Here is a 12,030-nt window from a genome sequence, read left to right as displayed (position 1 = left end):
CTAGATATTTTAGTATTCTATGAATATGACAGATAAGGCAGTCTGCTATACTTCAGCTGCTATGTAATTTTTTTTATTAGAGTCTCAATGACTTCCTCTTAAAATTAGTCCACTGATTGATTTGTATTCCACAGGGTGCTCATTACAGCTACTGTTAGTTCACAAAATCCCATGAATATAAAAAATTACCCTAAAAATGGCAATTTCAAGCTTTCATTAAAAGGTCTTTTTCACAGGTTGAAGTCAGTCAAGCAGTAAGTAATTAAGACAATTTACTGCAGCATGGCTGTATGTGTTTGACCATATATTCCCAAAGGAAAAGCCATGGGAGAGAGCTACATTAGAATTTTCTTATGAAGCTTTCTTTTGGTTTTGTACTTTTTTGGAGATGGGATTGCAGAGAACATGGTATGATTCTATGATTCTGTGGTACTTGACTCTCCAGTGTGAGCATACCCCAAGAGCTGTGTTGATGCCTTCACAGTATCAGAGTATCACCAGTATCACTTACAGCTAGTAATCCTGCTTAACATAAGCCAAATAAAGTCACTTCATGCCAGTGCTATGTTAATTGCTCTCAGAGACTCTAGATGGTACAATTACAGGAGGTCTGCTTTGTTATTAGTTTTATTTTGTTCCTCATTACCTGCCCTCACTGTTCACAGATGTCTGGACTCCTGCAGAGTGCTCTCTACAGACACTGCATTCTTTTTATGTGCAGATAAAGAGGGTTATATGAGGCCACAGTTTTATCTCCCTATAGTGACCAGAAAACAGAGAAGAAACCTAGGGAATACACTAGATGTTGTATTAACCACTGCTATAGGCTTCAAAGACTACAGACATTCTAGAGCTGTGTTGATTAGTAATTAGCACAAAGCAGATGGGAAATCATGCTGTCTCCCCAGGAAGTTAAGGCAAACTAGTTACAGTATTTATATGTTGTTGAGACTACCCTGCTAAAATGTGTTTTAAATAAATAGCAGAACTGGAATTATCTTGATATTTCAGTTAAAAGTAGGTAAAACCAAATATTGAATTGGAAATCAGCTTCAAGTTTATTCTGAAAAGAGATTAGGAGCTCTTCATATTCATAAATGATCATTCTTGATTTAAAATTATATTTAATTTTTACAATGTGCTTTTAAAGGCATCTGCTTTAAATTTAGTTTTATTTGCCACTTCCTAAGAGGACTGAATTTGCCTTTCTTCGTTACAGATTTTGAACGTGATTAATGAAAGATTAATTCTGAACTTGATTGGTACCGTGCCTCCATATGTATCACAGCATGTTATGTACTTATTCAAAAGGTTGGATGTTCAGAGAATTGCAATTAATTCTAAAGGCTAAGGAATTTGGCCTACTTTGGAAAGTTGTTTTGAGATGATCCCACAAACACAGACAAGAAACTCCCTTCTTTTTGTACCAAAAGGATTTCTTTCTACCACATCAATCCTAAATATCGGTTTGACAGTAATGAGCATGGAGAAATATGTTCTCTATTTAGGTGGGCCCAAACATTTTGAGGTTGAGTGGTTGACTAATACATTTGCCTTTTCTGGGAAAAGAATAATCAGCAAAGATGCTCTTATGTGGGCATAACTTACATGAGTAGTTCTGATACTGAGTCTGACATCCATGACTGTTAGCCTGTCAAGACTATGAGAAATGCCCAAGAATGTGAGAAATTGGAAGAGGGAATTAAGTAATAAATTATTTAAAAAAAATTCGGAATATAAAGCTTTCTCAAATCTCATTCTCATCTGGAAAAAGCAGTGAGTAAATAGGAGGGTCGTGTTGGATAAAACCTTTGCTATTTTAATATGTGACTTGTTGCATGAGTTATGTGTTAGGGACTATGAATCTTTACAATATAGATGAAAATGTCTTCTAGGAATTCAAAAGAAAGTGATATCTCCTCTGATACGGGAATAAAAAAAGGCATTAAGATAAATTATTCTAATAGATGGTGAACTTCATAACTGATATAATAATCATCTCTAACCTCAGACCAGAATAAACTAGAACACAATTTCATTAACTGCATACGACTGTACACAATTATTTCTGTTTGACAGATTATTTCAAAGAGAATGATCAGAGTGATCCTGAACCCTCAGGGGACACCACCAGATACGATCAATCTGTTAAGAAACACTTTGAGGAGAAAAAAAGTGGGTCATCATCTTTTGTATCATCCATTGAAGATGAGCAAAAGCCCCTGTTCTCTGGGACAGCTGATTACCCATCTGTAACAGAGAAAAACACAGAGGTGGACTTTGAAGAAATGATTCATGCCCCAGAAGAAACTATTATTGACAAAAGAAGCAATTCTTGCAAAGGTAATCTAGCTGTTGCTACTTTGTAAAGTTTGAGTAGGCATCTTTTTTAGTCTGATTATCAAAAATATTTTTCTGAATGTTACTATTAAGTCTTTACATAATGTTTACTTCTGTGTTTCCTGAAAGTTTAACAAGACAAAACCTTTTAGATCAAAAATTACTATTTCTTAAGAGGACTAATGTAGTTTAACATACTGGCTGTGGGACTGGATGACAGAACCTCCAAAAGACTATTCCAGGCTTTGTTAATAAATCACCTTGTAACTGAACTATCTAAGGAAATTCCTTTAAACAAACTTCTTAAAATTGTTATCTGGTGCTGGACTTCGTTGAGTGCCCATGGATAAAAACTGCAATCAAAGCAGTAAAGAATCTCTCAAAGGCTGTTTGATATCCCAGGGTTGGGTGACAGCAAAAAATCCTGGCTAATGAAAGCTAGATAAACCTTTTGATGGCTGCACATGCACAAAAAACATATTTTCGGGTAACTACTTTAATTCCCTGCATTGACAAGGCAGAACAAAAAATGTGAAAAGTGGAAAAAATTGCATAATAGCTTAAAAGGATGTTATCCCACGTTGTTGCACTTGGTTAAAAGGAGTGCCATTTCGTTACACAGAACAAATCCTGGCTTCCATAAGTAAAAAACACAGGAACAAAGATTTGAGCTTTTGTATATGACAAATTATCAGAAATTATTACATAGAGTTAAAACACATAATTAAAATTACATCTAATATATTAAAATATTTATTTGCTCAGTAATGTGAAGGGAAATTAATGAAAAACCTCAGATTAATAGAATCATAGAATAGTTAGGGTTGGAAAGGACCTTAAGATCATCTAGTTCCAACCCCCTGCCATGGGCAGGGACACCCCACACTAAACCATGTCACCCAAGGACTCATCCAACCTGGCCTTGAACACTGCCAAGGATGGAGCACTCACAACCTCCCTGGGCAACCCATTCCAGTGCCTCACCACCCTAACAGTAAAGAATTTCTTCCTTAGATCCAATCTAAATTTCCCCTGTTTAAGTTTGAACCCGTTACCCCTTGTCCTGTCACTACAGTCCCTGATGAACAGTCCATCTCCAGCATCCTTGTAGGCCCCCTTCAGATACTGGAAGGCTGCTATGAGGTCTCCACGCAGCCTTCTCTTCTCCAGGCTGAATAGCCCCAACTTTCTCAGCCTGTCTTCATACGGGAGGTGCTCCAGTCCCCTGATCATCCTCGTGGCCGTCCTCTGGACTTGTTCCAACAGTTCCATGTCCTTTTTCTGTTGAGGACACCAGAACTGCACACAATACTCCAAGTGAGGTCTCACGAGAGCAGAGTAGAGGGGCAGGATCACCTCCTTCGACCTGCTGGTCACGCTCCTCTTGATATATCCTTTAATATATGATTTAAATACTGCTGAAAGTTCGTTCGTAATTGTTTCAGTCTGAAGGGAAGAATTACATATTTTCTGCTTAATGCTGTTTTCCCAAGAAGTTTCCATTGAGGCAGTTTAAGTGTTTAACCATCATTCGATAAACTTTAGGCATTTAGGCTATAGTTTTAAATTAACTTAACGATTAATCAGGCCAAATAATATATTTTTTTACATCTCAAACGTATGAATATCTGAAGTCTGCTCTCCTCAGGTTAAGGCTATATAAATCTTCACCACATAAACTTGTTGCATACGTACTGCAATTTGAAAGTTTACCTTTCCCCTACCAATAGCCAGAAATGTGTCCTTGCAGCTATAGCAACGTTTTCCAAGGCAACCTATTGCAGATTTTGTTTGAGCTAAATTTAGCATGTCTAAAGGTTACATATTTTGATTAAGACCACATTCTTTTTTTCAGTTTGTGATCCAGCACTATTGGTAATATGTACAAAAGATCTTTACCTTTCTTGCAACTTTCATAAAAACTTGAATGGCAATCAAATAAGATCAGCTTTGACTGGTATATGTTTTAAACTAAATTCTTACTCCTGCTGTTAATTAGAGATTGATTTTAACTTACCATAAAGGCAGTTATAAATATAATGCAATTTTGAAATAAACTATGCTTGTATGTATGTTTATAATCCTCATATAGTATGGTACCTTATAAATCTTGAATGCAAATGCACTTATATAAAGCTATTGCAATTCATTACCACTGTGACATACATATTTAATTATCTTTAGTTTTGTTTTAAGTTTCAGTCATTACTGTTGATGAATGGAAAGATTATTAATAATGTATTGTATAATGTGGGCAGAAACTGCATAAACCTCTCTCTCACAATCCTAAAATGCAACTTTTAAGATTAAAACATATGGCTTTTTTGAGAAGACCTAATAATTTTTCTGTAGCTGGTAATCTATATATGTTGCAGAAAAATGTTGTTTTCTATTTTCACTTGGTTATTATTTGGTCATAATCAGTTCACAGATTCTTGAATAGTACAAGTGAACCTAGTTATGCATTTATGGACTAGTTTTTAGTCTAGGATTCTTCAAGACCTGGAAAATCGTAGTTGGTTATAAAGTTGAAACTGCTGTTGGGCTTTTCTAGGAGTACTCAGGTATGTGGAAGTACCTGAAAAGATGGTTAGAACACTTACGATAGTGTTATTTATTGCATATTAACTTGCTTATAGTGTATGAACTTATTTTATCATTTCAGTGCCTATTTGTTTTGTCACATATCAAATGTTTACTGTAGTAGTATACAAATACATATTCTTGGACAAAACCCAGCTGTGATTTCCTCTGGGATAATCCACACCATTGAAAAATACGTTATTTTATTATTTATTGTGTAAAATAACCAAAAACTTGTTTTTAACAGGACATTAAAAAGCAGTGAAATGTGTAGCCTATATTTTTGGTTTCTAATTAATCCTGAAATTCATTGCTTAAAAATAAGTCCACTGGATTCACAACATCATTGCACCCATACCCATAGTTTAAAATTTTATCCCTGATTTTGTCATAGTGTGTTCCTCTCACTTTGCCAAGAGCTTTCCAACTTCCTTGGACACTGCAAATTGTGCCATGTGTGCCTGCTAAAACAGTATTACATGCTTTTGTGACACCATTTGTCTCTTTGTTGGCTTAAGTGGCTGACAAGCTGAAGAGGTTTCTGTGCAGCCAAGGTGAAATCTCTTTCCCCTTTCTTTTGCCCAGTGCATAAAATCAGTTACAGGTCATGTCACATGAAATCCAAACACCCTTTACAACTCCAGGAAACCACCTACACCTGCTTACCGAAGAATAGTTAATGTAGTAAGTACCATTCTCCAATAAGAAAAAGAGAAGTCTCCTCCAGTTGGAGTCATGTGGTGAGAGCTCCCCTTCCTGGCTAAACCGACTTGAAATACTAAATCTGAGCAGGACTTATTCTTTCCGGTTTTATTTTTTTAAATTTCTTTACTTAGAGCAACACTGCTCAGAGATATGTTCGAAAAGGAGTGGCTAATGGCATTTGGACAAACCTGTCACATGTCACCCGCACCGTGGTTTTATTCTTTTCTTTGAAACATGGCTTTGGCTGCTATGGTTGCTTAGAAAAATTTCACAAGTGTGAAATGAATGTAACCTATGCTGAGTTATCAGTGCAGAGCACAAAGTGTTAGAAGAAGCACTGAGCAAACCATTCAGTGACTACTTGGGGCTGTGGGATTCAAATCCAATTGCTTATACAACAGAGGCTGACACTTTATCAGCAGTCAAGGATTTTGTCCAGCTGTATAGTGAAGCAGCACCCTGAGGGAAGTAAGAACTTCTAATACATGCTGCAATTTTGTGTAGTTAAATAATTACAAATACATCTCTAATGGGAGTTGTATTGAGCAGGTGTTAAAGTTTTAACAACTTTTATCACAGCAGAGGTGAATCTGAGTAGCACTGAGCAATTTTTGACTGCATGACAACAGGTTGACTCAAACGAACAAAGGCTTAGGGCAGGGGTATTTGTAGAAAAAGCACTGTTCAACCTAAGTGTGCTACCTGTAGGCTCTGCAAAACTCACAACAAGATCTTCATTCTGTATCTGATAAGGATATGTACAACTAGTATATCCCATGATAAATGATTTGTAACCTTTCCAGCTTGGTGAAGAGGAGAAACAGCCTAGAGCCAAGAATGTAAACTGATTAAAAATCCAGAGGTGTGAATTAAGCAAATTGAAACAGGAAGGAGAAATAGCTCAAGCCAGAAATCCAGGCAAAAGGAAGGAGTGCCCCCAAGTTCTGTTTGGGTGGTAAGGTGCAGTGTTTGATCACAGAGATCCAAGAACTGGGAGGGACAAGAGGGATGGAATTTGGGCAGAGAGGTACAGGGTGAGACATGAAGTAGTCATCATTATTGTTTTACAAAGGGCTGGAAATATAGAAATAAATATAAATGACTTCTATAAAAAGTAATTTTAAACACTTTATATATTATATAGACATTAGAAAGGTAACTAAATTCAACAAGATAGCTGAAACTCTGCAGTAAGATCCTAATAATGTAACAGGGCTATTTTTAGCTTGAAACATTTTTGGTTTTTTTTACTCCATCTTAATCCAAAATTTTATCTGCAGTTCAATCAGAAAATAAAAGAAAAAGAAAAAAAGAATTATTATTTACCATGAAGCTTCATTTAATATTAAAGTGATCTCTGACAGACCCAGCAATGATGACTATTTTGTTCTTTTAGGAGTCACAAGTTCTTAAACAAAATTAACTGGCACCTTTCACCCCACAGTACCGTAAGAGTCTCTGAGACATGCTTTACACAATGATGCAAGGGTTGGCTTGGAGACTAGTAATGCTAAAATTTACATCAATGAAAATCAATTTCCTTTTTGAAAATACTGATTGCTATCCTCTTGCAAGCAGCATGAGCTGCATTAGGTGTCCCCTGTCTCAGAGAAAACATACTACACTTCACCAACCTTAAGACGAGCAGTGTTACAGTTATTGGTAAGAAAGGCAGCTAGATGAGGTCTGGCAACTTTCTCTAGAGGAGGCATTCCAATGCAGTATAATGCACACCCAGCGCTGTAAATGCAATGCAGCAAGTCCCCCTTTCACACCAAAAAGCTAAAGTAAATACACTTCAGTAGCATATTCAAGAGAAAGAAAAGAGGTCTTAGCCAGGCCTCTGAAACACACAATCAAAGACATTCAAGTACATCATTTAATGCATTTAGGTTAGAACCAATATTTCTAATCTTAATTATTAATGTATTGCTAAAAACACCTTGAGAAAATTGGGGATTGATTAGCAAAATAATAGAAAACTAAAGAAATAAGAGCCATTTGTTGGCAAAACTCTGATGATGCTGACTAGATAAAGCTGCTTTTAGACCTGCAGCTTTAAAATGTTATCGTAGATGTGACCACTTTTATCTTTCCTTAAAAACAGTAAGGAACAGAGAAAGTTGTTCAGGAAGCTTGCCAATGTACTAGTTTGATTTCCAAGGTTTTGAGAAACATGAGTAAGTGGGATGCTTGTGGAGTGCCAACCCCTCTCTAACAGTGTGTATATAAACATGTATGTTTTGTTTTTCATCAGCTATCACTGATAAAAGAGCCTGGGAGCAAGAGAACATCCAGGAGTACCAGGACTCCCCAGTTCAGTCAGCATTACCCCATGTTACATGGGGGATCTGTGAAACTGAAAGTGACTTCCTATATGGGGAAGTGGAGAATCGATTAGATTTACTTCAAGAGCAACTCAACAGGTAAAACCAGAGATATGACCAGAAAAAGAAACCCATGTGTATGAGAGTATGTAATGAAACGGATATTAATGACACTGCAGGATGAATGAATTTGCACATGAATGAATGAAGTTTCCAAAAGCATTCAGGTCTTCCAAAAACTGACTCATGGGAATATCACTTTGTTATCTATATTCTGAGAAACCTAAGTTCAGACTTCCAGATTCTTGGAAAACCTATTCTGGGAATGCTGGATACAAAATTTTTAATTCATTGCCAGAATATTCTTGTCACCTCTATATACTCACAATGTCTACTCTGAATTGCCTTGCAGAGGAGCCTTTCTCCTTGATTGACTGTTTTTTGGGAGACCAGCTTTTTAACCAAGAATCTTTCTGAGGCACCTAGGCTTGTTAAATTTAAATCTTACTTCACCCAGAATGCTGGTTCTAGATATTTACATGTCCACAAAATGACAATTTTCAGTATTGTTCAATATCTGAAGTACTTTTTCTTTCCTGGATACCCAAAGTAAAACAGCTGTCTTCCTTTAAAAAAGTATTACGGACAAATTCCCTTTTTGATGCACGAACGTATTTTGCAACTGTCTCTATCATAAGTAGGATATGGGGTAAGTGAAGGCAAAATACTTACACCTGTTACAACAGAACACAGATGCTTTCTGTGTCAGAATCTATTATTACCCTTGCTTAGTAAAATGTCTCTTCCTTCTCTCTTGTTCTCTGATATACTACTGTTTGCTGGCAGCTAAGCAGCATAGCTTACAGCATCTTAAAAATATGGTTACAGAATTTTGACCCATCCTACAAGATAAATTCCTATGTAATTTCACTTAATTTTAAATTGCCCTATGCTCAGGTCTGTAGCTTTTTTGTTATTTTCACCCTGCAATTCCATTACATTCAATATTTTGCCATGACAAATACTATGATATGCACTCAGCCCTAATTATAGAGTAGTAGCTCTTCATTGGCATTTTGCTGTATATTTTAGCAATCAGCTTAAAGCCAGATTAACTGCATATTGCTTCTTTCATCTACCATAATAAATCAAACCATAGTATTTTTCACTTCTGAATACTATATAGTACATTAAAAAGACATTTTTAACATGTAAGCCTAAATTGCTATAATTTCTAATTGCAGAAAAGTCAAGTAATCTAAGTAAATGTAAAAGTCACATAAACAGCTGCATGTTCCCCACCAACAGTGTGTAGTCTTTCAGTGACATTTCTTTTTCTGAAATCTTAAGCTCTTGAAACTGAAGTTTTATCTCAAATTTAGCCATAGATTTATCAAATTCTCATGCAAGTTCTCAGTATTTTCTTGAGTGAGAAAATACCACAGTTACTGGTAAACTAAGATTTGAATTGTAATTGATTTTTTTAAATCATTTTATTCTCTGTTTTTAAAGCTTTCCATGCTTTCAGGATTTTGGGCCTTGCTGGGTCTCTTATGAATGTAGCAGACAACTCTATTTCCTGCTTACGTCAGACCTGACCTGCTGGACTAAAAAACATGGCCACTTCTTCCTAAACTTTTCCGTGCCAACTTAGAGGCTTGGCGTAACATTCAAACTGTTAAATGGATATAGATGGCTGGAAAGCCATTGTACAAGGAATATGTCACTAGAGCTATCTCTGTTTCCCCCCTTTAAGCAATCAGAATTTCATGGGAGACTGTGGGCCAGTCATCTAAGGTTCTCCTGTTTGTTCATCCTTGGGTAGCATGACATGGACTTGTTTTAAGTTTTTGAGAAAGGGTGTTCTATATGCAATGATGATGAATAAAGGCTACCAGAGGTATTCTTTGATTTAAAGTACTGAGTGCTAACAAAGTAAGAAGGGAGCAACTTTAGAGTTATTTCAAAGCCAATCATTGATGCAAGTCCTCCAATGCTAAATCCCTTTTACTCATTCAGATATTAAGGCCCAGGTTTAGCAGGTGATGGATGGTGGCATGCTGCTACTGCTGCAGTATTTTCTTCTGTGGCATCAGCATCATTCTTGTGTGAGGCCAGCATAGTTGCAAGCAGCAAAGAAACAAGGGGCACTGAACAAAAGGGCAAGTATGGCATGACTGACTGTAACATCTGGGTTTGGACTTTTCTTTATGGGAGCTGATGCCACAAAACCAGCTTCTCATGATAAAGGAAGTAACAGCATTCTAAATATCCTTTGGGCATAGCTTTCAGAAATGCTTTTATAAATAAATGACAGATGCAATGGGCAACTGCAACGTGATAAAAAATATCAGTGAAGCACCTGGTAAAAGCAACTATCTGTCAGCATGGGATCTGTTCTACTGCTTGTAAGGAGCCCAACCAGTAACACTCACATTAAAGACTGCTGACAAAGATTTGTTTACTCTGTCAGAAGATGAGTTGCAGAACAGAGGCTGCATATCTCTATTACAGTCTGTCATATCATGTTCTGTAGCCTTCCAGCAGCTGGGGAGGCACAATAGGTATTACCTATTGCCGAGTTTGTCACAGATCTTGGCAAGACCATTTGGAAATCATTTCAGTGCTATGGAATTGTAAGTATGAACAACTCAAGTAATTGTAAGTATGAGCAGCTCAAGTGATTCAGAAGCCATACACAAATTTATGAAAAGGGGGAAAAAGAGGAAAAAGCTACTAAATTTGAACATCAGAAGTGTTGATGTTAATTCTGAGGACTGAATAAGTCTGAATAAATTTTCACAGTAAGGAGACTTGTGCTGTTGTTTCTTTTAATGATCTTGAAAGCATCTTTCATTTTCTAACTGTGGAAAAACACAAATGTAGTTTTCTGCTTATTTTGGTGCATTGTATTAGCATTGGGAATGTCAGAATTGTCAGATGCATCACAAATAGTGTCCCATCCTCAGCCAGTACAAATCAATTTAGCTACAGTGAAGAAGGTACATTTATTTCAACCAAAGCCCTGGTCTCCCATGTTACTTTTTGGTGAAAACATAAGGGACAATAATGAATTAATTCTTAATGTAGCAAAAAGATCCGAGACAAGCATGCAGGTACGTTCTGCAAAGGAAAGGGAGACAGAGAGCTTTGGAAGGGCTTAATACTCCCCCTTCTGTTCTTTCCTATTAAGACATGGTCATGTCATCACAGCAATAGTTTGCTTCATTAATAAACTGCAGGTCTCTCTTGAATGCATCTGTTATCAGCATTTTAAAATATACCCACTCCTCACCATGAGTTAACTGATTTTGTGTTACTTTTCTAGGCTTGAATCCCAAATGACTGCTGATATCCAAACCATCCTGCAGCTTCTGCAAAGGCAGACAACACTCATTCCACCTGCCTATAGCATGGTGACTGCAGGTGCAGAGTACCAACAGCCAGCAATTAGAGTGATACAAAAGCTTCAGCCTGCAGCATCAATTAAAACAGACAGGAGTTTCAGACCTTCATCTCAGGTATGTACATAGCCAATAAAATTAAAACAGGTTTGCTAATCTTTTTAGCTTATGATGGAAGAAATGTGTGCAAATCTAGGTGCTTGTTCACTAGTTTAAATGAACTAGTTTACTAGCAATATGAAATTAATATTTTGATCTAGCATCTCCACAGCAGACTTAGAGACACAGTTTCAGAGGCCACATTTTCTATGAGGGTTATAGAGATCCATACAGTGATCTTGTAATCAGTCTGATTTACTTTATTTTCATGCTCTTCACAAATGTCAGCAGAAATGACAAATACTAGATAAAGCTGTGAAGCACAAACATTTTCCAAGTATCGGCCTGCCTGCAACGGTGCATCTGCTGTAGGTCCTGTTCATGAAGTCCTGGGAAGCACCACAACTATGTTTTCCTCAAGGTACAGGCCAGGCAAGTCCAGCTGATGCAGCATAATGGTTATACACATACGGAAGTGTGAGGGGCTAAAACCATTCTTATGTCCAGTCCCTTGATACTACTGGAAATATGAACATATAGAGCTATTACATACCTGTGCTTCCCATTACATG

General features: G+C 36.8%; 1 protein-coding gene across 1 annotated transcript in view; it reads left to right on the top strand.

Moving 5' to 3' along the window:
• The window catches only part of KCNH7 (potassium voltage-gated channel subfamily H member 7), a gene marked incomplete at its 5' end in the record, with an annotated part of 242,614 nt that overhangs the window by 229,126 nt on the left and 1,458 nt on the right, over positions 1–12,030 (top strand). Inside the window, 3 exons of the mRNA XM_080620270.1 lie at positions 2,092–2,343; positions 7,886–8,054; positions 11,284–11,476. Of these exons, the coding sequence (XP_080476396.1) occupies positions 2,092–2,343; positions 7,886–8,054; positions 11,284–11,476 (614 nt within the window). The remainder of the gene's footprint in view (positions 1–2,091; positions 2,344–7,885; positions 8,055–11,283; positions 11,477–12,030) is intronic.

This window comes from Psittacula echo, assembly GCF_963264785.1.
Source record: "Psittacula echo genome assembly, chromosome: 6".
NCBI lineage: Eukaryota > Metazoa > Chordata > Aves > Psittaciformes > Psittacidae > Psittacula > Psittacula echo.
This window is presented reverse-complemented; position numbering and strand designations above follow the sequence as displayed.